The sequence below is a fragment of the Annulohypoxylon truncatum genome (genome assembly GCF_022578515.1).
Source record: "Annulohypoxylon truncatum strain CBS 140777 unplaced genomic scaffold F4807scaffold_29, whole genome shotgun sequence".
Classification (NCBI taxonomy): domain Eukaryota; kingdom Fungi; phylum Ascomycota; class Sordariomycetes; order Xylariales; family Hypoxylaceae; genus Annulohypoxylon; species Annulohypoxylon truncatum.
The window spans coordinates 430,049-457,232 of record NW_025953815.1 but is presented as its reverse complement, the minus strand read 5'-3'; the positions used below and the strand labels follow the sequence as shown (position 1 = coordinate 457,232).

The following is a 27,184-nucleotide window of genomic DNA, read 5'->3' as shown; positions in this document are numbered from 1 at the left end:
TACTTGGTAGATGTTATCTGCCTTATGGCTACGAAAATCTCGATGCGCGGACTACCTAGGACCAATGAACCAGGTAGGTAAATGTGCCTAGACACGCCGACGATGGAGATGGCACGGCTAGGCACAGCACCGCAATTCCGGCACGGGGGACTCGTACATACATACGTGAAGCAGGCTGGGCGAGCCTTCTACCTATACCTGAGGCCTAACGCGCGTGCGTGGAAGATGCATGGAAGGATGCCGCAAGGCCTAGTGCTGAGGGAATTGGGTGGCGCCTCCAGGGAAACAGAATCATCTTATTGTTTCGGAAGGGGCGGAGTCTGACAGCTAGACAGTTAGGAAAGCTTAAGGCTTTAGGTGATACAGCACGCAAGTGAGGCCGTTGGCTGTCGGAACGCTGCATTGGGGCATGACTATCTCGCGGTCGGTCGGGAAGCGGTCGCTGTGACAATTCTTATTACGCCCTCCTAATAGATTTATGCCCGGGTTTGGTGGGTGGACAAGGACCAGGACTCCATTAGAGATCCGTTCCATGTAAATTTACGCGAAAGCGCCCACGAGCTGAAGATTTATGTGAATTTATTCCACCGAGGTAGAAAGAGACCGAGATGTGGCATCTCACCTGTCCTACCTTAGGTAGGCAAGTAGCCCACTATCCATCCACACGACATGATAGAGCTGTGTAAGCTCTACATTACCGAACCCCCAGGTACCGAATCCGCGGAGCCTTAAATGGCCCCTTGTCCGAGCCTTGGGGACAAGGTGAGATTCGAAATGCCGTCTATGCGGCTCAGTAGACCCCAGATTTTGATGACCGGGTCGATCGGGCGCCAGAATAGATTTGTATACAAACGAGCTGTCTCGGAAATTTCCTGATGGGGTTATTTGTTTCACCCCGAAAGAGTGTCATGCGTACAGAATAAGAAAAATACTTTCTCCACGAATCTTAAAGCATGACGATCTGGAGTAGTGAGACAGAAAACATGAGAGATTGATACAAAAATGGGGACTTTTACATATGTGAAGATGATGTGGCTGGCGTCAGTACCCACGGCACGAAGGAAGTATGAGATGTTTCTTGTTCTTTCGGTCACGCGGCGCTGACGATAATAATCGTGGCTCTAATAGATTCACCTTGAGAATGTGGAGAGAACCGAGAAAATATCTGAGAGGATTTTCTGGATGCCTTCCACGCATAAGAGACAAAAGGGTAAGCGCTACGATGGTGACAACTCTTATCGCCATAAGATGCTCAACGGAGGTTAGTGCATAGGCGATCATTGGGCGGACTTAAGTACGTGTCCGGAGCGGATCGGTAGGTTAGGGAACTTGCGTAAATCACCGGTCCGGCCATGCCTATGAGAAGGTAGCGGATTGCGGCATTTGGCACGATTAGCCCTGGCTATCCCAACATCTCTATCGTCCGGAAATGGAGTTCAAGGTCTAGATATGTAAAGAAGGTTGCCAGTAGAGGCAGGCTGTAAGTTTAAGAGTTCCCCGTCCATACTCGGGATCGGCGCAGGGAAGATTTGTAGACCAGTCGGCATAGCCATCGTATATGTATGTATATATCTCGCATGGTTCTTGCTCGCTCCACTTCTTCAATCCACATGCCCACACTGACTCGTCATAGAAGCGGCTGATAGATAGGTCCGATGCAGTAAGCACTCCACCAACTATTGTGGCAAGATGCATGCCGGTGGCTTCGAAGGATCGCTAATGATACGCTGCAATAAACCGCCTCCATCTGGAGATGGAGATGGTGGCCAACGCAGCGCCTTCGGTTAACCAACTGGCAACATTAGATCAAGACCTTGAGTGGAAACTGCAAAAGATACACAACTGATATATGATGGAAATAACACATAGGCTGCTAGGCGAGGCTGTAACTCGGGCCGTATGATGGTCTTGCGCTCGAATCTCGCTGCACAGACTGCATAGCTGCGCCTAGCTGTAGTTGGTACTAAAGAGGTTCATCCAAATGTTACTTTGGTAGGCAGGTAGCTAGCCCTACTGATTCAAGAAATGAGAAAGCCGACAGATTGCGTCGCACCGGACAGATATAGGGGAGTCCAGTTGAATTTTCGGTAGCAGAACCTCGTACAAGAGGGTGACACTGAAGCTTAATAAGGAGATGATTCCGGGTCAGATTCTGGTTTCTGCCGGGCTATAGATCGGTCCCATTAGACGACCATTGCCAATACATGTAATAAGGGATGCGTGGTATCTACAGTGTCTCTGGACTAAAAATATCACTTTCCATCACACATACTACCAAGAGGTTATTTTTACAACAATTATACCATTTTCAAGGCGTACAAAGCAAATAATTACTCTGTAGTGTTGTTTACAAGGTTGATATTCATCCCCTTTTTGAAACCCTGAAGCCCACTTTGGCTAGGCAATGGACCCCAAGGGTTTGCGTGGATGTGTATGTTTGAAGGAGGACCGAATGTAATTATACGAATATTCATCTCATTGTACGGCTTGGAAGGGAGATGCATGTTATAATTGCGGTGAAGGATTATAGCGAATCCTTCTCTCGTCCTAGATCGGCAAGTCTTTGGCATCTTTGGCATTGTACTTATAGATAATATGGTTGATGTAATGGTGTGCCCCCGGAGTTTAGGACCCGCATCCTGTTTCTTGTCGGCTGTACATTAGATGGGTTACAATCAGTAGGTAAACTCTTCGGGAGGGCTGTATTAGAAGACTTGTTCTACCAAACCCGGACTAGCATTAGAATCCTGCATCCTACGGATCTTAGAGCTCACCCATACCATAAGGTAGGCATATGGTTTATATACTGCGTTGCTAATGAGTCTGAGTGGGTTTAACTCCATAGGTCTGCAGAGACGACGTGATATAATATTACTTAGTAAAGGAATAATAGTCCGATAAATAACACCTAAGAAAGCCCGAGACATATGCTACTCTATTAGTTGCCGGCCTCAGTTTCGTAGGCCTCGATTAAAGCCTGGCTGCGCCATCGATGTACAGCATGGTTCCTCTTGAAGAAAACTGGTAAATGTACAGTAAAGGCGCAATGCTTAATGCGGTCGTCATCATCTCACCCTCAGTGCGACATTATTTAATATTACCTGGAGGGCTATCATTCGGATATTGAGTTATTATGTAGAATCTGATTGATGCTTTACGCAGTATGGATCACCAGCTGCGTAGCCGACAATGGCCTGCACGGGGCGCAACCTGGGCAACATGGGCAACCTATCATCATAAATTAAAACGGTTTAGCATATCACCAACCCTGTCGTTCCTCGCGTGTCATCGCAAGACTAGCACGGAATCACCAACCGGATTCAATTTATTGGAACAAGCCAGAGATGGGATCCTCCACCTCCCACGAGATCCATGACCTCCACCCTGTGGCTATCTGTGGGTTTCTCGATCCTTTAAGCAATATCAAAATCCGCGCGTTCCTGTTCGGCCTCCACTATTCGGGGTCGGGTCTAGCCCCTTGGTGCTTGGTGCCGCCGTCTTTTCTCGGCCAGCTTCGAGACTGTAACCAATTCAGGATATGCATGCACATATATATGTATATATAGCAAATACAATGTCAACAATTTCATAATCTGAGACTTTTTCTGGACTCAATTAACTTACCATTACCATGGACTGGAAAGAAAACCCTTGGGAAAATTATCCTCTGGTGGACGTGCGACCAGCTGCCCGCTGCATGTTTACACAATAAATCTCCGAAATTCGAGTTCGAAACACGGATATATCCACCCTCTAACCCGTCTAAGCATATTCATCCAAATTGACTATTTCGACATGTGACTTGAGAATGTCAACAACAATCGTCTTTGCAAGTGGCATGAGTAATGGTGGGAGAGAGCTATGTTAAGACATCGATGACAACTTTATAAAAGCCTAAAAGAGGCGAATATACTCAACTCGCTACAGTTTTATGCGGGGTCTTAAGTTTACTATTACTTCAATATCCCACCTGCTGCGAAGAATTTAGACCCTAGTTCAGGGGTGCATACCCAAATTTTCTACTTAGTACTCCCCCAGCTACATGTACCAGCATGCCACATACAAACATGAGCAGGGATCGAGCTAACGACTTAGGTGCATAGCTCTAAATTAGCGTTATTTTGGTTCCGGCTCGGATGGGGCGACGCCCAGCTTTACTATGGGCTGGTATGGTAACTGTATGTAGTTTGGGAAGGCACGAACTAGAACTGGACGGGGTGTGCAACGCAGATGTATAGATGTAGACGATGTACATACTACGTAGGGTGGGATGTTCCCTGCCTCACAGCCGCGAAACGTTGGTCGTTGCTGACCTAGGTAGACGGTTTGACTTTATTAAACCTTGCCCAGGTGCGTAGGTGCGTACCGGCAAACCTTTGGACTAAAAGTAGAACCACCACCAGAACAACATCGAAAATGTTGTTTCTTGCTGCTAATGTTTTCTGATGTTTTCATACCTCGTTTATGATTTCCCCCTCCAACGGCCGTCCAATTCGCGTTGAAGCGATCTGTTTGGTACCTACATCGGCGACTGGGTAATTAGACACGCTGGGTCACCGACAAACATTATATCCGCCCTTCCGGTTTTGCGACCAACATGCCTTCTTAACAAGAATCCCAACTCGACACAAGCTTGCCTTCCTTGAAGAATCCGAAAGTGATAGTTACTCGCCTAGCAGTTCGTGGCGTATTTGCTTATTCCGAATCAATAATAGGGTCCTTGATAGGGTACGTTGTTGGTTGACTTTTTACTTCTCTGCCGTTTATCGTTTTGCTTTTGCTTTTGCCTTGTCATCTTCATCTAGGTAGGTATGCGAAGCCGTTGCGATCTATGGGGCGCACAGATTCGATTCGATGGCGAATAGGTATACAACAATTTTGGAAAAACAATTTGCCTACTGATCTTCTCTGTTTACTGCCATATGCGACCCCCCTAGTCGACAAGGGCTAGTTCGTCTACGAAGCCTCATTCCCATGTTATTAGCGAAAATAGGGGAAACAACGATATGAGTTACATATCACTTCCAGCGGCCCGACGGTCATCGCAATTATCCATTTCAATTCTCTTACACAAAATCCCTATCACATCACATGTGGTCACACTGACTGCGTTATACCACACGTCACATCACCACATATTCCATATTCCATTTTCTTTCATCACTTGGCAAGTTATCTGCGAAGGTCTCTTGTCATGATGCATGATTTATGAAGTCGCCGACCAGTCTCAAGCTACCTAGGGACGATTCCATCTGTACATACATACATACCTACATATCTCTTATATTGCATATCAACACTTGGCTCTTCAGGTTTCCCAGTCCTTCCGCGGAATGTTTCATCTGCGAGCTCCCATTTGTCCAATTCACCAATGATCTTCTAGCTTTCTCTTCGGCAATCGTTTCGGTGCAATCATCCTAATTGCTTTCTTCATTGAAGAAAATAGAACTTGCAGTTAACATTTGAAGTTTCATCCCAGCTCCAACGTTTCGACAACAATCCTTGAGGCGTCCTAATTTCTGCGGACAGCGAGTCTGCAGCACTTCGATTCATCCTGTCGTCAAATTCTAACAAGGGCGACCTTCCTGGGTCTGCCGTTACCACAGATATTCCGATTGAGACTTTCCCTACCCGCGATTCAGCCATGTCGGGCTCATCCTCAGTCGCTATCTCGAGCACGCCGCGGCATGTTCGTTCGAGAACCCAAAGCATCTCGAGCGATCGCCCGTCAACGGTCGGCCATAATCTCATGTCGCCCCCACTCTCTGTAACACCTGAAGCAGTGTTTATAGCTGCTTCTGCTGCTTCGCAAATTGTCACTAATGACCACGATAGCCACTCTGAGTCGTGGTATGATGAAATGGGGATCGAGCCTTCGGGGGAAACTGCTTTAGTTTCACAGAGTGCGCTCCAATTAGCGAATAACTTTGTTGATCAGCTTCTATTCAACATCATCGGTATTGCGCAATCCACCTCATTAGCTGCTCTGCGACCCGCCGTTAGCGAAGTATTGAAACCGAAGCTTGCCAAGGATGCCATCAACAATGCAGACGAAGAACTTCGAGAATACCTGGGTGGTGGTGAAGTTGAAGATTTGTCGCAGGCTACAAATACTGGATCTCCCCGTGACTGGGACCTTGAACTGGTGTGGAAGAGAACGAGATTACGATGCATGGTCTACTCTTCCCTTGGCGATATGGAAGAGGAAGACGAGGATTACCACATGGAGCAGGAACACCTCAGGAGCGAGTCGGACGATATTATGTCGGATATTGTGTCTCCAGCGGTTGCTATTTTCCTAACCTCCATTCTCGAATTCATGGGCGAACAGGTACTTGTCATAGCCGGTCAGGCGGCGTTCAACCGGTTGCGCGTGAAATACGAAAAGGACTTGAAGGAAGGCACTCGATTACCCGGAGAATATTTTGATCGCATTGTAGTCCAAGAGTTAGACATGGAGCGCGTTGCTTTAGACCGGACTCTCGGAAGACTTTGGCGTTCTTGGAAAAAAAGGATTCGATCGCCGTTAGAGCCCAACTACTCCCGGCCCTTCTCGCGAAGCTCTACTGGTGCCACTCAACGGCGCGGAAGTTCAGCGACAGATCTTGTGCAACCGCTTCCTACGCCTAGAGATTCCGACCCTGCGCTTGCGGTGCAGGAGGAGCAAGATGCGGAGGCTGCAAGTGAGGAAACGAGCGATAAATCGGAACAGAAGGTAGTCGAGCCAGCCGATGTGCCTTTACCAGACAGCGATGTTGAGGCGACGTATAGTGACGAGGAAAGTGAAGATGAAAGAGACCGTACCATACGTCCTAAGAGCTTGGCGGTCTTTTCTCAATCAACAAAGGCTGCACTAGCCTCTATTGGGTCCTCGATAACACGCACTCCAATTCGACGTGTGCGTTCTCTTCCTTTACGGAAAACTCCCCGATGTCCTTCCCCTCCACCGACGGCCCGCGAAGTTGATCCTCAAGCTTCTACGGAGCCAAGCGGTGATGTTGCAGACACACCAGAGAAGTCTACCGTGGAATTGACGGCTGAGTCCACCTCTATCAAAGTAAATGAGGATGGCAGCGCTCGTGCGGACAAATATCCCAAGAGGGTTAGGGATTCAGTTAGGGAAACACCGGAGCTTCAGGCCGCCTTAAATAATCTGATGATTCCCGAAGGTCTCACTGGCGCCTTACCTATGATGTCGGCCACCACTGGTAGTGGTACTCCACGGACTAAAGCCGAAGAGGAAGAAATTGACGAATTTGCCGAAGAACCTGAGATTCTGACGTCGTCACGGATCTCTATCGGGGGAAGCATCGGTGGAAGAAGCTCACCCGCCACATCGGAATCTGGTAGACCTGCTCCTCTTGTGCATGTTAGATCTAACAGTTCACGGTCAGTGCGCGTTATTGAGGTGCAAAGCCCTCGTAGCCCGACAGCCGGTTCGCGAGGAAGCTCCATAGAAGTACCGGAGTCTGCCATGACTATTCGTGGGGTTTCGACAACGCCTCCGATTGCCGAAGAGAGTGATCCGAACGACTCGTCCGCTATCAAGAGAAATGTTCTTATTCTGCCACCATTGGAAGATTCTCAAGACAATAATCTCCCAATCATTCAACCACCTCGAAACCCGAGTCCTTTAAGAAGCGTTCATTCGCAGTCGTCGCAGTTATCAGTACCTACCAAAGTGTCGATCATAAGTGGCCCTGATATTGAGGGATCTTTCGAAGAGAAGCCCGTAACCCCCTTGAGGGCACCGAGGAACCCACCGCTGCCAACTCTGCCGGAGAGAAGCACAAGCCGACCGGTTTACGGACGATCAGTCTCCAATGGCGCACCATCCCCGAGATCTGACCGGCGAGGCTCGCCTGAATCACCGAAATTCCCGCGCCCTGTGCCAAGCGAGTCCCCCTCTTCTACGTCGACCAAATTTAAAGCAGTTCGTACCTCCGAAGACGGCAACTCTCGGCGATCCGAGGATAAGGCTCGCGACTTCGAACAGCTCATACATAGTGGTGAAACTCTACAGTATACCCTAACGCCCGAAAATATGCGTGACATTGACGTAAGTGTCGAATGCCTCGTTCGTTTCAAATAGGATCTAATAAAAGAAACAGTCAGGTTCATCTCAACACAACGGAAGCCCTAAGCTTTCTAATAGGTTCCAAAAGAACGATGAAACGAGGCTTACCGAGCGATCTCGGTCTTCCTCTATCAAGAGGTCCGCATCGATAACGAAGCAGACCAGTCTAGGTTCCCATCCACCCACAGACCTTCCCATCACCGGAAAGTACGCGTCGTCTGTCTCGAGTTCGTCCATCTCAGTACCGCCGAAGAGCCGATCAGCTGCCGCGCCGCAAGCTAGAGAGGCACGAGTCCCTCGGGAATCTCTGCAAGACTTTGCCGACTTTATTCGGTCTACAGGACCACCAGGAGAACACAGCGCCCAGTACAATCGCGGACACAAGGGTACAGGGAATAAGCTTATACGAAGTGCCACAGGACCTTCGCATACGGGGAAGAGCGCGAGCGTTGACAGCCGGCAGACTAATACAAGCATCCGATCTAACTTTCAAGCCAGAGATGCTTCTATTCACTCCTCGAATGAGAACTCTGACCTCATAGATTTTATTCGGCGTGGACCACCTACTAGCAATGGAAATAACCCGCGCATCCCTCGGCATGTCGCCCCCTTCCGGACGACTATGGATTCGGACCAGCTGCAAATGAGCGGCGCGGGAGGCGGTAGAGCGGTCGACGCAGTGATACCCAACATTCGAAACAGCGAGACGTCGACGAATTTCACGGAGACGTCGGCCCCTTCATCCATGAATTCTCAAAGTGCGCTTTTGAGCAAGGCAAACAAGATGCAACACTTCACAGGCAATAACTTTGACGACGATGATATGGTGCCGAAGAGGACGAGACGTAGAGTTCGTGACCCCTATGCCATTGACATCAGCGATGATGAATATGACGATCTGGACATGACACCAAAGCCGAAACCAAAGAAAGAAGAAAGTCTGATCGACTTCCTTAACAACTATCCCCCTCCTCCTGAACCCGAATCGCAACCTGTCGCTATCCCGAAGAAGAAATCTAGCGCACCAAACCTAATAGCACGTCTGAGGGCAGGTGGAGGTTCCATCAGCAAATCGAATCCCAAGGGGCTTGGCAACACCGATTCGAGATCTCTCAACAGCCGAGCCAGTAACGGCAGGGGTTACACTCCTATCGTCGTTCCGATGGGGACGGATAAATACAGAGGCGAATCTAAACCGCTAGCGCCGGCGCCGGCACCGACGCCGATGGGAGCTCCGCCAATGATGGCTGCCCCGTCAGGTCGTGTTCCAATGAAGAGATTCGAGCCCCGAGATGCTGTCTCGGTTAATAATAGCCGTACTTCCGACCTGGCCAGTTTCTTACGCGATTCGGAGCCGCCACCACAACCAGTGGCACGGATCCCTTCTCCCGTCGAAACCAAGAGCAGCGGGTTCTCCCGAATGTTCGAACGCCGCAAGAAATCTACAGCATACTGATTGGCTGATCTCACGTTTACAACTTTCGTGTATAAACTTCTACTTTTCTTTTTTATTCCCACCACTCGTGTAGGTACTAAGGACACCAAAAATTCTAAAGTCTAGAGCTAGGACTAAAGGAGGCAAGGGTTAAAATATTCATGGCTTCTCGGCGGGAGAATGTCGACTCAAAATCTATTCAGTCATCATCACGAAGATCTTTTTTTTACGCGTATATCCATCGTCGATATCATACAATTGGAATTCTCTTTTATCTCTCTTCTTCTTTCGGAGGGTTGTGTTACTGTCATTTATTAGGTTGGACCAAGTCGAATATGGAAGGCTCGGTCGTCCAGTTGATACCACGCTCTGTCTTCTTTTTTCTAGGTACTTGTTACATGTTCTTTATCGTTGCGTTGTTGTTGGCGTGGTTAGATATGTAGGACGCGCGATGCGGAATGCGGAGCGCGGAGGGAAAAAGAGAGGGGGAGCGGAGGAGGCGAAGTGAGGCAAGATGTGATGATGAAGACCTAAGTTTTGAGGTCATGTGTTTGCAGTTTCGAGATACCGTGAAATGAGAACCGGTTACGTTTAAATTCAATCTTGCTTTTGCTTGATGTGCAATGCTTGATTTTGGCTTGGTATCATGATGGTACGTTAAAGATATACGGTACCTCCTTACTGGCGAACAGGTCTATTTGTGATATCATGACATTGTATTAGCAATTCGGCTATACGTCGATGTAGTTAGCATATACGGTATAATGCTACGGGCATATCCAGGTAGGTACTTGACAGTCACCAATATCGTGAAACATATACGACAACCCCTAAGGTGGTGATGGTCCCTCCGAGGTTGTTATTTCGACGAAGCTACCTTAGTACATAAGAAATATGCACGTACGTTCGAGTCTGAATGAGTGGAGATTTTATGAAAGTACGAAGCTATCTAATGCAAGCCCATACCTGACCACCGATAGCTGAGGTGAGGTATGTCAACTGTGCAATATGCCCGTCGAGCCTCATCTGTGAATAAAAATGCCAGTTACCTGCCACTGACCGTTTCCCCTCGTTGTTCTTTCATTCCTGCTCCTTTCAGCCCGTTCTCAGCTCGTGAGCAAAGATTAGTGTAATGCTGTCAGTGCCAATGATAGCTAAAACGCCCGACCCGTTATCCTTCCTGCTAATGTGCTTCTGTTTCTTCCCTCCACTCTTCCTTCCCTTTCGGTGCGTTCAGGAGCGCATAATCGTGTGCATAAATATGCGCTACCGCCGTCTGCCCCTTATACCTATGTGGGCAGGTACATAGGTAGGCAGGATAGTCCGCGCTCATCACACCCGCCGCCTATTCTAGCATGCGCAAGACCTACTTGCGCAGTTTAGACTTGAGCTTCGACTGCGAGCCCTCACTCTCACCCTCACCCTTCCCTCCCTTTCCTTTCTCCTTCTTTCCCTTCTTCTTACCCATACCCTTATCCGCACGACCACCCCGAATCTGACTAATACTCTCATCAGGACACACCGAAGCCACCGACGGCGGAGAGTACGAGTGTCTGCGCTTCTTGTACCCGTACTCATACTCGCGGCCATGTCCATGCTCATGTTCGCGACCATGTCCACGCTCACGCTCGCCGAAGCCGCGATGCTTCTTGTGCGCGCGGCGCGCGGCGAGGCCCGAGACGGCATTGAAATCATGTGCGACCTGAGGAATGGGAATGGGAGCGGAGCGTCGGCGCTGACTCTGACTCTGGCTCTGGCGCTGCGAGGACCCGTGAGCTAGCTTCGAGGCATCGGGGTACGAGCGCATTGTCTGGTGGTGGTGACGGCGGTAGGTCTGGTCATCCAAGTGCTCCTTGCCTTGACGCTCTTGGGCCTCGTACATCTGAGCCTTAGGGTGGAGCTTAGGTGCGTCCTTGTTCTGGGTAGCAGCGGCGACAGCAGCGACAGCAGGGGCATATCGTGAGTAAGCTTCTCGATGGCGGGATCCCTTGCCCGACTTGCGACGCTGGGGAACGGCGTACGTCGCTTGCTTCTCGGCATCACGCACTTGATGCTGAGTCGCCGTCTGGTGGTAGTCATGGTCATGGTCATGGTCGTGCTCGTAGCCGTAATCGTGGGCGCGGACCTCATGCTGCTGCTGCGCAGGAGGAGGCGCGTGAGGGTCCTTAGACTGCACGGGCGCGCCCTGGCGGCTGGGCATCTGAACATAGCCGTGCATATCACGATACCCGGGAGGCGGCGCGTACCACTGGTGCTTCGTCTCGCTGCGGCGGCGCTGCGGGACGTCGGTGCCGGGGAGGTAGTTCGTGTGATAATGATGGTGGTGAATATGGTAGTGGTGTTGATGGGTAATGTGGTAGCGGAGGTGGCGACGAGGTTCTTGGTCGTTGTCATTGTTGGTCGCATCGATGTCCTCTTTACCCTTGCCCTTGTCGTTGTTTTTGTCGTTATCCTGAGTGGCGGATGGATGGGCAGCTTCTGTAGCGGCGTGATAGCTTCGGTGCTTCTGGTCTGGTTTCTTGGACGGTTCCTTGAGCTTGTCCTCATCATGCTTGCGTGTCTGCTTACGACCCGCGGCGCCTGCTGACTCGGGAGGGGTAGGCTCTTGGATGACAATAGTAGGGCGACGAGGGCCTGCGGGATGAGGCGGACTGGGGTCACGTTCCATACTCTTGCGCTCAGGTTCCTAGAATGAGGCATAGGTTGGTCTACGACGGTCACCTTGACGATGCTGGCTTAGTTCTCCGGAAGACGTAGACAGAGTGTGAACAGTAGCAGAGTGGCCCCGATCATACACGTCTGCGGGAGGGCAATCGGAGAAGTGTTCATCGTCTGAGTGGTCCAAGTTTGCCATGCTCTTGGCTTTTCCGTCAATGACGGCCGTGGTGCTCATGATTATTCTTTCAAGGAATAGGTGATGAGAGTTAAGTGATGATAGGTAACGAAAGTTAGGTGACGATTCGCAATGTGGTGAAATTTGCAGGTGGATGAAAGGTAACTTAGCGTGAAGAAGAGTGAACAAGAGTGAAGAAGAAAATATTTTTGGTGAGAGTGAACGAAAAAGCTTAAGATATCATGCAGTGAATCATACGGCAGGATGTATTGGGGCGGGTGCCGTCAGTCTGAGTGAGTCATCCGACGATAGTGGCTTAGATAATAGGGATTCTCGTCATAGCCATTCTACAGAAATAGGAGCATACAGAGAGATGTATTAATACTTTTTAGGTAGGGTAGGCAGAAGGCTATGGTACAGGTGTAGAGGTGTATTTATCCTTCTTTTTCAAAGGCCATTTAGTGTAGATAGACTTATATATAGTCTTTCTATAAGGTCTTTAGTTGCGTGTTGGTTTGCTGGTTATATCTCGCGGCAAGTACCTCCTCCTTGCTTCTATCGAGCCCAGCCGTCTTTTGATATCGTTGGTTGAGTGTCTTCTCTTCTGCAGAGAGTTGGGACGATGCGTCCTCGATCTTCTCACTTGATCCCACAACTGCCGACTTTGCCTTGCTGAAGCCACTTGCGATGGCGCCAAAGATCGAACCTCTCGTCTCCTCAGCCTTCTCTCCCGTCTTGGTAGCGACTTCGGAGCCCTTTGCCTTCGCATCTGTAAAGGCGTTCTTAGTAGCCGCAGCTACACTTGCCGTCTTCTCCTTGCCTTGGCTTAACTTGCTCTCGGCCGCATCTGTTTTCCCTTGGTTCTTTTCGACCTGTTCCTGAGCCTCACTGAATGCCTTGGCCCATATTCTGGCGAGGGCAGCTTCGGCATCCTCACGAACTTCGTCCCAGTTCTTGCTTTGGGCCCAGCGGACAGCACCCTCTATTTCGGCATTCCATCGATCCTTAGCTTTCTCGGTAAAGCGTGCGCGTTCTGACGCTGCGATCTCGGATCTTGTGGGTGGTAATGCTGGGGGTAGCGGATCGATTATGCTTGATACTAGAAATGTCTGTTGTCGAAGGACTGCGGCTTGGTGTTCTCTGCTCCGTTGGTGGGCGAGCACGGTCAGGTAGGCTATGGAGAGGGTAAGCGTTACACCTCCGGTCTATACGTAACGCAAGTGGATTAGATGCTGTCTAATACTAGTTGATATAACAGAAACAATGGAAACGTACGAAGCCGGTTGTGAAGCCCATCGTGAGCTGTTTGATGTGCGCACTACGGCGCAAGCAGTGTTGGATACCAACAAAGTAGGTAGGAAGTATAATAGAAGTATAGGAGAAATGTACGTGATCTTCCCAAGCTCTCCTATAGCTTTATTGAGTGTAGAACTCAATTGCTCTTAGCAGAAGTTTGTTATTAATCGTAGTATTAAATCGGAAATCGGAGATCGAAATTGATGTTCGTCATCAGATGAAAGTCGCGCTACATAGAGATAAGGTGTACAAGCTGGGAAAGTGCTACCTGCACTGTGGGAGGTATTTAAAATCTCCGCAGGAGATTTTAGAGCTTAGAAAACAAACAACAATATAACATTCTATCCCCTTTAATTCTTTTTCTGGTGCCTCCACACCGGAATCGATCACGCATGGGAGTATTATTACAGCATCGTCATCTAGTCACTCGTTCAGTCACTCGTTTGTTGAATCATATTATCTACTAAAGGCAAAAAAGCCCCGTTCTCGCCGCTGTGGCCCTGTCGTCGTCTGGAGCACCGTCTCCCCCGCCATCAAAAAAATCATCAATATATCTCGTTCGTTCGGCCTGCCGTGCTGCCGCTGCCGCCGTCTGTTTTCGTCGTCCGTTTCGGCCCGTTGATGTCTACTTTCCCATCAGTATAGCCTTGCGTTTGTTCCCCTCCCGGCTGTGGTTTTGTCCCGGGGATTGGGTGAGCAGTGGAGGGACCCGACTGTTTCGGTGGCCCGCGGGTGTTTAGCCTGTCCGGCGTGTGGGAGCTGTGTTCTGTGGGCTCGTTAGGGTTGTGCGAGGGTTGGCTGTTTCGGACTTGTGTTCGTGGTTTCCCTGAATGGGCTTTTATATTGAAGGAAGTCGCCCGGGGGCGGGCTCTTGTGTGTCCGTACTAGATAAGGTGTACAAGCTGGGAAAGTGCTACCTGCACTGTGGGAGGTATTTAAAATCTCCGCAGGAGATTTTAGAGCTTAGAAAACAAACAACAATATAACATTCTATCCCCTTTAATCCTTTTCTCATAGTACCAATCGCAAGTACCTTAGTACCTTCCCACAGAAGCTCAGCTCGGCCCGTGCACAAACCTTAAGCTAGACCCAATTAAAATCCACGATTGTAAAAGTACTTTCGTACCCCTGTCAATATCGAACATCACCAGTTGCCAAACCTCAATCCCACCATAAAAACACCCGTTGTCCGCCTCAGGCCCGAGCAATTGAAGGATGGCGGGAGGCATGACCAAGTACCGACACTTAAGTCGGAAGTCCTCACATCGACAGGCCTTACTGCGAAATCTGCTGACGGCCCTCGTCCAGCACGAGCGAGTCCACACGACATGGCCCAAGGCCAAGGAAACCCAGCGGTTAGCCGACAAGCTGATCACCATCGCGAAGCGGAACAATGAGACGAGTAGGCGGAAGGCTCAGGGTATTTTATACGTAAGCCCCTCCTCCTCCTACTCTTCCTCCCCCTCCCTTTATCCCCCAACCCCCCTCCAGCATCAGCATGAAGAATAGTGGGAGGTAAAGAACAGCCAGACTAATCACCACGCAACCAACAGACCCCACAAGCCCTAATGCCCAAGCTCTTCGGCGAGCTACGCCTGCGCTACGCCGACCGGCCGGGCGGATACACGCGGGTGCTACGCACGGAGCCCAAATCGCGGTACGACCAAGGCGCGAGCGCGATCCTCGAGCTGGTCGACGGGCCGCGGGACCTGCGGTTCGCGATGACGGCGGGGGCCGTCGCGCGGGACCAGAAGCTGGGGCGCGAGCACAAGCCCATCACGCTGATGAACCGCGCCAAGGTCACGCGGTACCGCAAGGACGGGAAGGAGGCCTTCGAGGAGATGGTCAAGCGGGTCTCGAAGATGAGCTTGGAGAAGAGGACCGTGGACGTGCGGAAGGGGTCGCCGCATGTTTGATTTGACGGCGGTTGAGAGTAGTAGGGGAGGATGCCGATATCCTTGACTAGGTCAGGCTACCTTGGATGCCGGAGAGCTCGGGTTTGATCGCGAGGGGTGGTGGTGGTGGTTTAGAGCACGATATAAACCGCTATATCAGCTTGCTCTGAACTTGCTCTGAAAGACGGTCGAATGGCCTGGCTTGAACATAGGAGGTGCTGTACGAAATATGTACCAATACTACAGCCCATACGAACAAAAGAATAATTCACAACTATACTCGCTAACACCCGTGAATGCTCCATTCTCCATTCATTTGCATTGCCTCTGATTACCTTATTTCCACATCATATAAAATCAAACGTATCCCCCCTATCCCTAATCATCTTTCCAACCCTCTTGCTCCCCACAACCCTCTCCAGCCTCAACAAATCGTACTTCGAGAAAAGCACCCTCACGCTCCCCTGCCCCGGCTCAATCTTCAAGTCCTGCTCGCTTTTGCTCAAGTACCCTCCCACGATCTCCTTGTAAAAAGTCGGGTTATCAGGCAACCCGTACATAACCACTCTCCTCACGCCCCGGATCGCGTAGCGGCGGAAATGGTGCGCCCGCTCCGTGTATAGCAGGACCTGGTGCCTGCCATTCAGAAAATGGGACCTCGCCCTAGACGCCTCAGGCACACCCGCATACTCGCTGACAGCGCCGAACGTGACGTTCGCGCAGGCGGGGTTCGTCGCGAAGTAATTGCGCACGCGCACGAAGTCTAAGTACGACGGCACGAACACCAGGGTACCGCTTAAATCGCGCCCCCTCTTCGTCAGCGAGGGCACCACGGCGCTCGTGAAGTACTCGAACCTGGCGTCGGGCTCGCCAGCCACGTTCGGCGCCTCGAAGCGCGAGAACGTCTGCTTGGCCTTGACCAAGCCCCCTAGCTCTTCTATCGCGCCTCCGTACGCTTCGGGCTGCACGCGCAGGCGCCCGGCCCAGTTCGTCCCGTACCGGCGGTGCAGCTCCGCGAGCTCGGGCGTGTTGAAGGCGGAGAGCAGGACGGTCTGGCGGAAGTGCGGGGCCTGGCTCTCGAGGTACCACTCGCGGACGCGGCTGAAGTCGCAGTCGTGCGCCTCGCGCGGCTGCAGGTTGAGGTGCTCGAACACGTACTCGACGTGCTCCCAGTTCTGCATGAGCAGCGCGTCGGCCTGGTCGACGACGACGATCTCGATCGAGCTGAGGAAGTCGAAGTCGACCTTCTTCTCCTTCTTGTCCTCTTCCGATCCTATCGCCATGCGCAGCCCTAAGGGGGAGGCTATGAGGATGTCGGAGTTGTAGAATTGTGAGAAGTATTTGATGGTTTTCCGGGTGAATTTGATGCCGATGCGGAACATGTCGTCGTCGTTCCCTTCAAAGAGTTCTCGGAAGTCTTCGGGACGATCTGATGCGAACTTGGCCTCCTTGTCGATATATGACTCGTCGAAGCGTTTTCTATTCTCTTGCTGCTCTGGCTCGCATAGGGAGCAGATAGTATTAACCATCTTGACGGCTGAGTTGCGAGTCGGTAGTATCATCAGGACTTTAGGTCTCGTGAAGCCCTGATCTCTCGGCTCGAAGTCGCTGTTCTCACCCTCTTTCGAGAGCTTCGCATTATTCTTGATAACTCGATCACGAGTCCTAAAAAATAGTTAGTCCAAGGACTCTTTGATTTAGGTTAGTTATTATTAAGGGACTTACTTGAAGACATGATTTACACTATGGAGACATGTCATTCGTCGCAAGTTCTCGGCATTCTTAGTCGTACGCCCGCAAAATAGAAGATCATTATAGGCGAAAGTCAATGGGTAGAGGACTTGTTCTAACTTGTCGAAAGTTGGTCGTTTTCGATTGATCGTCTCGACAAGCCTTTGTTTAAGGTTTAAACTGGATGGTCCGGATATAGGAGGCGGGAGTGGTGCTGGGTTGGCTAGGCCTTTGCCAGGAAGGTTTCTTATTATCCTCCAGCCATCGTGTTCCGAGTGTGTTTGGCTATATTCGTTTGCTTGAATAGCTTTGAGGCGTTTTGGTAATTCGTCTTGGCTTGGACTGACGAAATGAGTCTCAAATGGGTCGGACGAGTCTGGAATATCATCCTCATCGTCCTCATCTCCTATTATCTCATCTTCTGGTCCCTCCTCCGCTTCCTCTACATGGTCGATGTCCTTATTTTCATCCTCGTTTACTTCAATGACCTTTGGTTGCTCAGGCTTTGCGCTTGACTGAGTTTCTTCGGACTGATGGTCAAGTTTTCTCCTCTTAGAACTAGGAGCAGATGATTCCTTTGATAAACTCTGCATCAAAGCAAAGTAGGGCCTGCTAGGTGCTGGCTCCTCTTCCTCTTCTGACCCAGAATCTTCATCCTGAGACTCCTCGTCTGGTGAAAGCTGTTCCTCTCCGGATGCCTCACTGTCTGAGTCCCTGTAAGAAATATTAGACGATATTCGCATTTGAAGTCACCGAACTAACAAAAGAAAAGCAAGCTTACTCGATCTCTGCAAGTCTTTGACTGTCAAACCTAGGAGCACCTCCAAACCCTCTCTTTCCTCTTCCTCTTCCACTTCGTCCACCACCTCTGCCACCTCCCCTTCCTCTAGGAGGGCCTCCACGACGGCCACCCCCTCTGAATTTACCCGGCATGTGATGGGCCAGTCAATTATTAGTCTAAAAAGCGATGTATTCTTTATTCTTTTCAAGATTTGTAGGTGAATGGCTTGATATAAAAAAGATGTCGAAAGTTGAATAATTAACCAAAAAATTCCAGAATTGAGCATCAGCCTTGCAGAAATTCTTCCGCGCAAGCCACAAGGACCCACAGATATGTCGCCACGCCCCACCAACCGGCCACCCTATCCCCTGTCGAGCCAAGAATCTTTATCCTTATCTCCTCCACATCCCTGACTCCTCTCTCAGCCTTGCCCACAACCCGCCAAAGAACCCCACTACAGAACTTGAAAATTACAACGTCGTCCAAAAAAAAAGTTTCGATTGCATCTCAATTTGCGAGAAAGAGCTTGGAAACGCGGCAAACGCTCCTTTGACTCCGAAACGCACCCGCGATCGCCCACTCTCCTCCGCACATTCGACTATCTGAGAAGAAAAGCAGGAATAAACCGCAATCATGGCCGTCGACGCCGAACCGTTTCTTCACCTGTCGCGGCCTTTGGCGCCGACCACGTTGAATTATCAGCATAATATTGCCCCGCTCTCCGTGAACATCCAGCCTCAAGTACGAGCCTCCCTACTTTCGTTGCATTCACCCCTTCCCCCGTTTCCTACGTCAACTGTATAATATGTAATATCAAATAAAAAATACTAACAACAAACACCCAAACCAGGCCATCCTCTCCATCCTCGACCACGCCACCCGCCGTGACGTGCGCCCCGCGCCCACGTCCTCCTCGCGGGTTATCGGCGCGCTGGTGGGCACGCGGTCCGAAGACGGCAGCGAGGCGAACGTATCCTCGTCCTTCGCCATCCCGCACACGGAGAACGAGGACCAGGTCGAGGTCGACGTCGAGTACCAGAAGAACATGCTGTCGCTGCACCTGCGCGCGCACCCGCGCGAGACGCTGCTCGGGTGGTACACCACGAGCCACGAGCTCAACAGCTTCTCAGCGCTGATCCAGAACTTCTTCGCCTCGCCCGAGACCGGCACCTTCCCGCACCCGGCCGTGCACCTGACCGTCTCCGCCGAGCCCGGCGCCGACGTCCGCACGCGCGCCTACATCTCCGCCCCCGTCGCCGTCAACGCCGAGCGCGCCTCCGAGTCCTGCCTCTTCATCCAGGTCCCGCACAAGCTCGCGCACAGCGACGCCGAGCGCTCGGCCCTGGACCTGATCTCGTCGGCGCGCGAGACGGAAGCGCGCTCCGCGCCCGTCATCAGCGACGTCGAGTCCTTGACGCGCAGCCTCGAGCACACGCTCGACCTGCTCGACCGCGTGTCCGAGTACGTCGGCGGCGTGATCGACGAGGAGCGCGAGCCCAACAACGCGCTGGGCCAGTACCTGATGGGCGCGCTGTCCCTGGCCCCCAAGGTCGACCCGTCCAGCATCGAGTCCGACTTCAACAACCACATCCAGGACGTGCTGATGGTCAGCTACCTGGCCAACAGCATCCGCACCCAGATCGACCTCTCCCAGCGCCTGGCCACGGCCGTGCTGGCCACCGACGACAGCAAGGCCGAAGGCAAGGAAGGCGAGAAGGACGGCAAGCCCGAGCGAGGCGAGCGCGGCCAGCGCGGCGGTAAGAGAGGCGGACGCGGAGGACGTGGCGGAGGCGGCCAGCAGCGGGGAGAGCCGCGGGAGAACGGCGAGTGAAGCAGCTGCCTTCGTCCCAGCGCGTCCCCAGACATAATTCTTCGTCAGTAGAGAAGGGCTAGGGCTTACGTTTTCAGGTCATGAATGTACCTCAAAAAAAAGGGTATAGGGAAAGGGAATTGGCATCTAGCATGGACCACGAACGCTCGGATTAGGGGGGAGTAGGCTCATCGTTTCTGCTGCGTCTTTTTCGTTGCTGCTTGCTAAGCTGTCCGTTTGGTGTTGCATATACATACATACACGGCACGCATGGCGAAGGGCTGAGCAAGTCATTTCAAGGCAAAGCAAGCAATGCATGTATGTGAAGATACGCAATCGAGGTTATACTAGGCGTTTACTTAGGGGATCTTCAATATTAGAAAAAGAGAAAAGAACGCTATCGCGGCCACGAAGAACAAAAAATGCCTATAAAAAAGGGACCCTAACTTGATTTGATCGTATTTTCTCCGTGATCTTAGAATGTCCATTACGTATTGATCCAATGGCGACTATGGTAAAAAGGGGGTGGTGTAATATTTAATGCTTGTAGTAAAATTGCTCGCGTTACTCTACCTTGATATCAGCAAATACTAACTGCAATCATCATAATCCTAGGCAGCCGGAACCCAGGACCGGTCCACACAGGGTGGAGTTCCTTCTACATCGATATATCGGGCACTGATACCTCTGAACCTCAATGCTCTTACAAAACGGGGGGCAAAGAAGATCTTTCGTCATTTCCATCAACGTGTCTTAATTTAAACCCAACTGCGCCAGAACGCCAACCAATGATACCGTAATAGCAGCCCGCCAATTTACGCCGGTGTCATTGTCTCTCGTGGATGCCCTTTATCCATCCGCCTCGAGTCTTCACCGAAAAGAATAAACACCACCAATGCTTGCTAACTTTTCATGCGTGTATTGCGTTGCGCGAGTCTTTATCTAGATCCCAGTGGGAGGCTTTTGAGGTAGAGTGGCCGGATTTCCGTAAGTAGGGAGGTGGCTGAACGTCTGACCTGGTCCAGTCGGGGGAGGGATGCTTGGCTTGTTCGGCATCTGAGGCGGGGCCTGGGGAAGATGCGCCGACGGGTGTTGAGGGAGATGCTGAGGCGGATGGTAAGCCGGCAGAGAGTTGTTGGACCCCTGCCGGCTCATACCATAGCCTGGCCCGCCGACGTAGGGCTGAGGTGGCGGAGCAGGAGAAGCATACCCACTGTAGGCTAGATGGGGTGATCCAACTTGAGGACTTCCGTGACCGCCCATATTATAGGGGGGAATGGGAGGCTGAACCTGCATCATCCCATTACCAGGCACAAACGACTGGGTCTTAGGGTTAAAAGCATGGCGGTTGTAACTTCCGGGAATGGGATGCTGGCTCTTAGGATCATGCGGATTAGCATTCGCTGGAAGCTGTCCAAACGCGTAAGGGATGACAAGAGACCCTGCGGTTCCTTGGGCTGCAGGCTGAGGAGCCCGGCCTTGATACGGGCTAGACGAGGGCACTTGAGGAGGGTAGTTAGGAGGTTGTTGCCATTGTTGTTGCGGAGGAGTCTGAATTGGTCCACCATAAGTACCCATAGAACCATTAGAAGGGGTGTATCGTGGCGGAGTAGGCTGCGTCTGAGGTGGGTACTTGAGATGAGGTCAGCTCTGCAACATGGTATTCACCAGAAATTTACTTACCACTGGCATGCTCCCATATTGTGGATATGCATTGTTTGGCATCATGGTTGGATATGCCTGTGGAGGAGGCGCATAAGCCTGCGGCATTTGGTTTTGGTAAGGCTGCTGAACTGGGCTATTATATTGCGGGTGCCCGATGGGGACATAATGGGGCGTCCAGTTGGGCTGGTGAGGGTTATAGTACGGCTGGTACTGAGACCGGGAGTCAAAGCTCTCGGAATCGTCTCTTCGTTGTTTCCCTGTTTTCCCGCGTTTTCCAAGGGTTGACTTGTCTTTGGCAGAGACGGAGCTTGCTCTCGAGACTCCGTTTGCATCATCATTTTCTATATCTTGTCAGCATTTAAGAATGTGATAGGCAAGGTGTTGAGAAGCGTACCAGGTGTTGATTCTCCTGGTTTGTCTGTGCCAAAGATCTTCTCTCGAGCTTTGAAGTAGGCTTCTTCCCGTTCTTCTCTAGTAAGTCTACCATACGGTTAGCAATGCCTATATATCTTGTCTCCATATTACATACTTCTCTTTCGTTGGAGCTCCCTTCTCCTTCCCGTCGCTTCCAACTTCGGAAGTCGCCTTGGATGGGCTGGTACTAGCTTGACCTGATCCACCGTCCTCACCACGCCGCATGATTTTCTTTGGCAAAAGCTGCGGCGGTGTTGTAGTAGCGCTGGCGTTAGTGTTTGTTCCCGCGATGCTTGCCAGAGACGGAGGCACACGGCAAAATGGAGTCCGGTAGATGCGAACGGAGCCTTGGACTGCTTCGAAAGAATGTGTCATGTGATAATAGTCGGCAAGCTTATGAGTTAGCATCCTACAGAACGAGTTGTTCGGTGGAAAATCCATGTAAGGTTCCCTATACTATCGTTAGCCTCGGAGAAAAGAAAAGAAAAACATTGCTATGAATTATATATGTACTTACTTAGAAGATTGGACGAAGTTAATCACATCTTGCTCCAATCTGAGGAGGAAGATTCTGTCCTTCGGCGATTGCATAGCCTCGAGAAGCTTTTCATCCGGATTCTGGCCATACATAGAGGTAAATGCATCAGACGATCCATTCACTATACCGAGCGGCTGAGGTTGCTCAATAGGGGGCTGCTGGCTGGAAACACCACTTTGAGGGGTGACGACGCCTTGATCTGGCGCTTCGGGGAGTATTTGAACAATTCGTCTCTCAGGCATATCGCCGATCCGAAGTCGATGGATACGGGCTACTTCAGATCCCATTCGAGAGTTCGCAATCAAGGAACCTCTTACTGAAAACGCCTCATCATCTTCCGCAGCTGCTTTTACACTAGCGCTGTCGTCTGGTCGCAGGGACTCCTTCTCGTCAAGTGCAAACGTGGTTCCCGAAGTAATGCTCTTCCCATCGAGACTAGGCGCCTTAGTACCCATCTCGGAGTTGGAATCCGCCCTCTGCGAAGTGTCATCTGATACAGACGTTCCGTTTTCGTTTTTGCTCTGTGCTTCACCTAAAGATGATGAAGAACCGTTCACGACGAGGCTGGGCGTGGACGAAGCGCTAGCGGCAGAAAGTGAGGCGTGCTGATCTTTGCCGCTTTGCGCAGGCTTAGTGCTGCTAACCGCCTCGCTACCGGGCGGAGTGGCCACTACACCATTTTCTTTAAGAGCAGGGGGGGATTTGGTAGCAACTGTCGGACTATGGGCGGGAGTTGATGCTATGTTCTTGCTTGTTGCAGCAGGGTTTGTAGAAGCTGTAGAAGACTGTACGCGGTGATCCATAGTTGGTACGGCGACTCGGGTAGCCGAAACGATGGGAACATTCTCTTTAGGTTTAGAGATGGGTTTAGAGGCAACAACCTATAATATGATTAGTTATACACTGATAGAATAAAATAGAAAAAGGTATAATCCGCTGAGCTGAAGGGTCTTCTGCTGGCACACTAGGGCAAACATACCTTGGCGAAAGACAATTTTTTAGGACCAGCGGTCGCTGCTGGTACGGTCGCCATGGCTAAATATGTAAAAATCGCGTTTGATGATAACCACTAATAATCAAGATGTATCGCTCGTCCTCAATAACGACAGAGAAAGATTCGACGTTCTCGCAAATCCTAAGAACCCCGAACGAACAAAAGCACTTAACGATCGAGATATCCGATAGCTTCGGTGACGACGTCAGAGCGGCTAGGAATCAGGAAAGAAAATGAATAAACGCAGCCCTCAGGGAGTACGAAATACGGCTAATCATTGTCGTGTCGTGATTTGGGTATCTCGAAAATGCGTTGTGAAGTTCCTAGGTTCGGAGTTTCTTATTTTAAGTTGAGATGCTGAGAGGATCGATCTGAAGTTTTCTTATCCGCCGACGATAGAGTGTTATGAAGATGCCGAATGATGATTGTGTAAATGATGGATACTAGAATAGGGCTGCGGTCAGCAGGGGGAAGGAAGGTCGGGGGTGGGATGCGGGATAGGAAGGGAAAGGGAAGGGAAGGGAAGGAAACGGGACGGGTAGGCCAGGGCAAAGCCAGAACAGTTGTTGGATTGGACGGGAGAGGATTGGTTGACAATGGTCGAGTGGCAGATTAGCATGTAGAGAAGTTGGGTTGCACAAACATTGATCGCATGAGAGGTCCTCCAAGTATCGTAATGACCGTAATGCGTAATGACAATGGCTTCTGGTGTTCTCGTACCTAATGAGGACTCGGTCGCAAAGATCTGAGATGATGCGCAGGTGGTCTTATGCCCGGTATTTGGGTACAGATATGAGCCACCTCAGGCACCTAACTCCAAGGTTGTGATTCTCCCGACTGACGAAATCCAGATGCCCTTAGATGATGGATGTTGGCGATGGCTTGACAGCGTGACCGAAGCGAACGCCGATGATATTAGAGGAGGAAAAAAGAATGAGGCGGCCGTCGCCTTCTCTTCTTATCCTGCCTGTACGAATTCGCAGTCGCACTCCAAACTTTTTCTTTTTTCGTAAAAGGGCGAACCCGAAAATGCGAAGTACGAAGGATGAGAGTGAGGCTTGGACGTTGTATGTAGATTGTTATAGATAATCGGAAAATCAATTGTGACGGAGAGAAGTTAAAATCAAGGTTTCAATCTTTCTCCAGCCGTAGGCCCTGTCTCGGGTCAGCGAGCGTGAACATTTAAAAATGGCAGGGCTTTCTTAACAAAACTTGGGGAGGCGCTAGAATTAGTTAGCGAGTTAGCGCCTCAGTTTTAGGTACCCTACCGGTAGGAGCCGTGTCTACCTCTTTTTAGCACTAGATCATGCTTACTTTAGGTACTGCCCACCTAAACCACACCTTAAATCATAAGATGGCCCGTGCTTCAGGTGTGCTTGTCAAATTCCAGCCTGCCAGCGTGGGGCTGATTTGAGTTTCAAGACCAAATCTCGGTATCTTCTGTGGCTGGTTAGGCTTATACACCGCCACAAAATGTTTTACCTGCAGTCCTGTACCCGTCCATCTGAACAGCCAAAGAAAGCAATACATCAACTTCCAAGGTTGTTTCATAAGATATTAAATATATCTCACCTCGTACTACTATTTTCATCCCCTTTTTCGGAAATCAGGTGGTTTGTCTTTACCTTTACTTATTTTTTATTCTAATTATCAACATTACCATCGCATCCAAATCCTACCAGAGCTACTTTCTATTCTACATCACCACGATGTATCGACGGGGCCCGCCCAAATCAACACCCGCGAGTGTCCAATGTCAGAAATGTCTAAAAAGAGATATGTTTCACATTTCAACTTCCTCTCGGTCCTTACTAATATGCTTAGAACGTCACTATTCTTACGAATGCAAAGCCTCGTCTCAGGATAGGCCATATGTTTCTAGGCCTTCTCGAACACAGCAACTATTCAACCCAAAGCTCGTTCCAAAATTAGCCAGCGACGAGCCAAGCACTCTTCAACAGCAACAGTAAGAATCGTCCAGATATTTTTAATTCATTCATGACCCATTGACACTTTTATAGGAAGGGTGTGGCTGATGAAGAACTGGCCAAACGTGAGGCCGAGAGGGCGAAGAAACGAGAGCTAGAAGATGACGGATCAGATGATGAGTCTCCAAAGCGTAGGAGATCTGCTTCTTATGACTCCGTGTCCTCAATCTCTACAAAGCGGTCAGCTTCGCCACCGCCGCGAGCCCAGAAGTCTTCTGCGGCTCCTCTGGACGTGCCTAAGAGAGGAAACGTAAGCCCTTCGCCCGTTCGGCACGCCGCTCCGCGGAGACAGTCATATAGTTCCACCAGTGATCATGAGCGACGTTATTCGCCAAGTCCTCGGCGACCAGCTAGGACTAGTAGCCCATCAGATAGACCAAGTCGGAGGTCAAGGTCACCATCACGAGACTCTAGTCCTGCGCGAAGTCGGCGCGATGAGAGAGACGAGGCACCAAATCAAAGATTCCCAGACAGTCGTCGTAGAAGGTATTCGTCGAGCCCTAGTAGGTCACCACCAACACGTGATCGACGACGATTCCGCTCTAGGTCCCCAGACGAGCCTAGAAGGCGTGGCAGAACCCCTCTACGGCACTACGACGAGAATGCAAGTCGTAATCCCGCAGCGGACGACGGGCGGAGACGGGGAAGAGCACCGCCGCGGCGAGAACAACGCGAACGGAGTTTAAGTCCTTTCTCCAAGAGATTAGCTCTAACGCAGGCGATGAATTCAGGTCGCTGAAACTGGGGCGGAGGCTGAGATTGGGTATCATAGTTCTCTTAGGTCTTAATGAAAACCAATTTTACTTAAGCTTGCACATATTGTAATCCATTTTTCGCCAATGCTGTTAAAATCCAACGCCGTAACAATGCAAATAAACACTCGTGGAATTGCCTTATATACCATCTTCCTCATCACGTTCTCTCCGCTCCTCCTCCTCATCCTCCCTCTCCCTCACCCGTAGACCCTCCACCAACGCAACCCCATCCACACCAGGCGCCTCCTCGCTCTCGCCCTCCCCATTCCCATTCCCAACCTGAAGCTTCGCCGTCTTCTTCGCCGCCGTCTGCGCGTTCGCGACGCGCTCCCTAACCAGCCTCGCGATCGCGCCATCGGTGCGCACGTTCAGCACCTCCAGCTTCTTGTCGAGGTCCCTCTTCAGGTCCCAGTTCGGCTTCTTGGGCTGCAGCTTGAACAGGTCGATGCCCTTGTCTTCCTTCGCGTCCTCGGCCGCCTTCCGCTTGATCTCGGCCTCGACGTCCGCCGCTTGCTGCTCCAGCGTCGGGCCCGCCATGCTCGCCGTCGGCGGCGCCTCGAACCCGAGCTTGGCCCCCTTGGCCTCGGCGTCGTAGTTGCGGCCGGACAGGTGCAGCCGCGTCACGTCGTTCTCCAGCTGCTGCTGCTGGTTGTCGTCGTCGCGTTCTTGCGAACCCCCCTCCGCCTCCGCGCGTGGCGGCGGCGCGGGGGGCGACGCCGACCGCTCGGATTCCGGCGGCGCGATCTCGTCGGCGGGTTGCTTGCGCTTCAGGTTCTTGAGCTTGGCGAGCCGCGCCTTGCGGTCGTCGGCCGCCGCGCTGAGTGTCGCGTGCGACGTTGACATATTCGCTTGCGTGTATGATATTTCGACGAAACTGCTTTACGATTATGAGAGGTTGAGTCGTCGAAAGCTTGAGGAGAGGAAGAATTGCGTTGATTTTATTATGAAGCTTGTGAAAATTGGCAAGATGAA

General features: G+C 51.0%; 9 protein-coding genes across 9 annotated transcripts; 4 read left to right on the top strand and 5 right to left on the bottom strand.

The window, feature by feature from the left end:
* Nucleotides 1–5,644: 5,644 nt before the first annotated feature.
* Nucleotides 5,645–9,533, top strand: F4807DRAFT_462981 (uncharacterized protein; the record flags this gene model as incomplete). The annotated part of the gene is made up of 2 exons (XM_048001902.1): nt 5,645–8,059; nt 8,112–9,533. 2 exons carry the CDS (start codon nt 5,645–5,647, stop codon nt 9,531–9,533), a joined length of 3,837 nt encoding a protein of 1,278 aa, XP_047851770.1.
* Nucleotides 9,534–10,417: 884 nt separating this feature from the next.
* F4807DRAFT_436339 (uncharacterized protein) lies at nt 10,418–12,715 on the bottom strand. The gene has a single exon (XM_047998952.1). It carries the CDS (start codon nt 12,178–12,180, stop codon nt 10,879–10,881), a length of 1,302 nt encoding a protein of 433 aa, XP_047851769.1. The 5' UTR covers nt 12,181–12,715; the 3' UTR covers nt 10,418–10,878.
* Nucleotides 12,702–13,959, bottom strand: F4807DRAFT_436335 (uncharacterized protein). The gene is made up of 2 exons (XM_047998951.1): nt 13,621–13,959; nt 12,702–13,550 (listed from the first exon to the last, which is right to left on the bottom strand). The coding sequence occupies exons 1-2, from the start codon at nt 13,639–13,641 to the stop codon at nt 12,834–12,836; spliced, it is 738 nt and encodes a 245-aa protein (XP_047851768.1). The 5' UTR covers nt 13,642–13,959; the 3' UTR covers nt 12,702–12,833.
* A 631-nt stretch (nt 13,960–14,590) lies between these two features.
* Nucleotides 14,591–15,814, top strand: F4807DRAFT_436333 (ribosomal protein L17). Its single transcript, XM_047998950.1, has 2 exons — nt 14,591–15,072; nt 15,195–15,814. Exons 1-2 carry the CDS (start codon nt 14,857–14,859, stop codon nt 15,555–15,557), a joined length of 579 nt encoding a protein of 192 aa, XP_047851767.1. The 5' UTR covers nt 14,591–14,856; the 3' UTR covers nt 15,558–15,814.
* Nucleotides 15,721–18,332, bottom strand: F4807DRAFT_192433 (DUF1253-domain-containing protein). Its single transcript, XM_047993704.1, has 3 exons — nt 18,049–18,332; nt 17,262–17,981; nt 15,721–17,201 (listed from the first exon to the last, which is right to left on the bottom strand). The coding sequence occupies exons 1-3, from the start codon at nt 18,198–18,200 to the stop codon at nt 15,884–15,886; spliced, it is 2,190 nt and encodes a 729-aa protein (XP_047851766.1). The 5' UTR covers nt 18,201–18,332; the 3' UTR covers nt 15,721–15,883.
* Nucleotides 18,333–18,492: 160 nt separating this feature from the next.
* Nucleotides 18,493–19,942, top strand: F4807DRAFT_192319 (JAB1/Mov34/MPN/PAD-1 ubiquitin protease-domain-containing protein). Its single transcript, XM_047993702.1, has 2 exons — nt 18,493–18,789; nt 18,899–19,942. The coding sequence occupies exons 1-2, from the start codon at nt 18,682–18,684 to the stop codon at nt 19,877–19,879; spliced, it is 1,089 nt and encodes a 362-aa protein (XP_047851765.1). The 5' UTR covers nt 18,493–18,681; the 3' UTR covers nt 19,880–19,942.
* Nucleotides 19,943–20,488: 546 nt separating this feature from the next.
* Nucleotides 20,489–23,843, bottom strand: F4807DRAFT_192325 (uncharacterized protein). The gene is made up of 6 exons (XM_047993703.1): nt 23,455–23,843; nt 22,455–23,356; nt 22,053–22,388; nt 21,918–22,003; nt 21,542–21,864; nt 20,489–21,490 (listed from the first exon to the last, which is right to left on the bottom strand). The coding sequence occupies exons 1-6, from the start codon at nt 23,506–23,508 to the stop codon at nt 20,801–20,803; spliced, it is 2,391 nt and encodes a 796-aa protein (XP_047851764.1). The 5' UTR covers nt 23,509–23,843; the 3' UTR covers nt 20,489–20,800.
* Nucleotides 23,844–24,988: 1,145 nt separating this feature from the next.
* Nucleotides 24,989–26,273, top strand: F4807DRAFT_192300 (zinc knuckle-domain-containing protein). Its single transcript, XM_047993701.1, has 3 exons — nt 24,989–25,245; nt 25,297–25,435; nt 25,491–26,273. Exons 1-3 carry the CDS (start codon nt 25,179–25,181, stop codon nt 26,194–26,196), a joined length of 912 nt encoding a protein of 303 aa, XP_047851763.1. The 5' UTR covers nt 24,989–25,178; the 3' UTR covers nt 26,197–26,273.
* F4807DRAFT_192296 (cwf18 pre-mRNA splicing factor-domain-containing protein) lies at nt 26,247–27,172 on the bottom strand. Its single transcript, XM_047993700.1, has one exon. It carries the CDS (start codon nt 27,053–27,055, stop codon nt 26,351–26,353), a length of 705 nt encoding a protein of 234 aa, XP_047851762.1. The 5' UTR covers nt 27,056–27,172; the 3' UTR covers nt 26,247–26,350.
* Nucleotides 27,173–27,184: the final 12 nt, after the last annotated feature.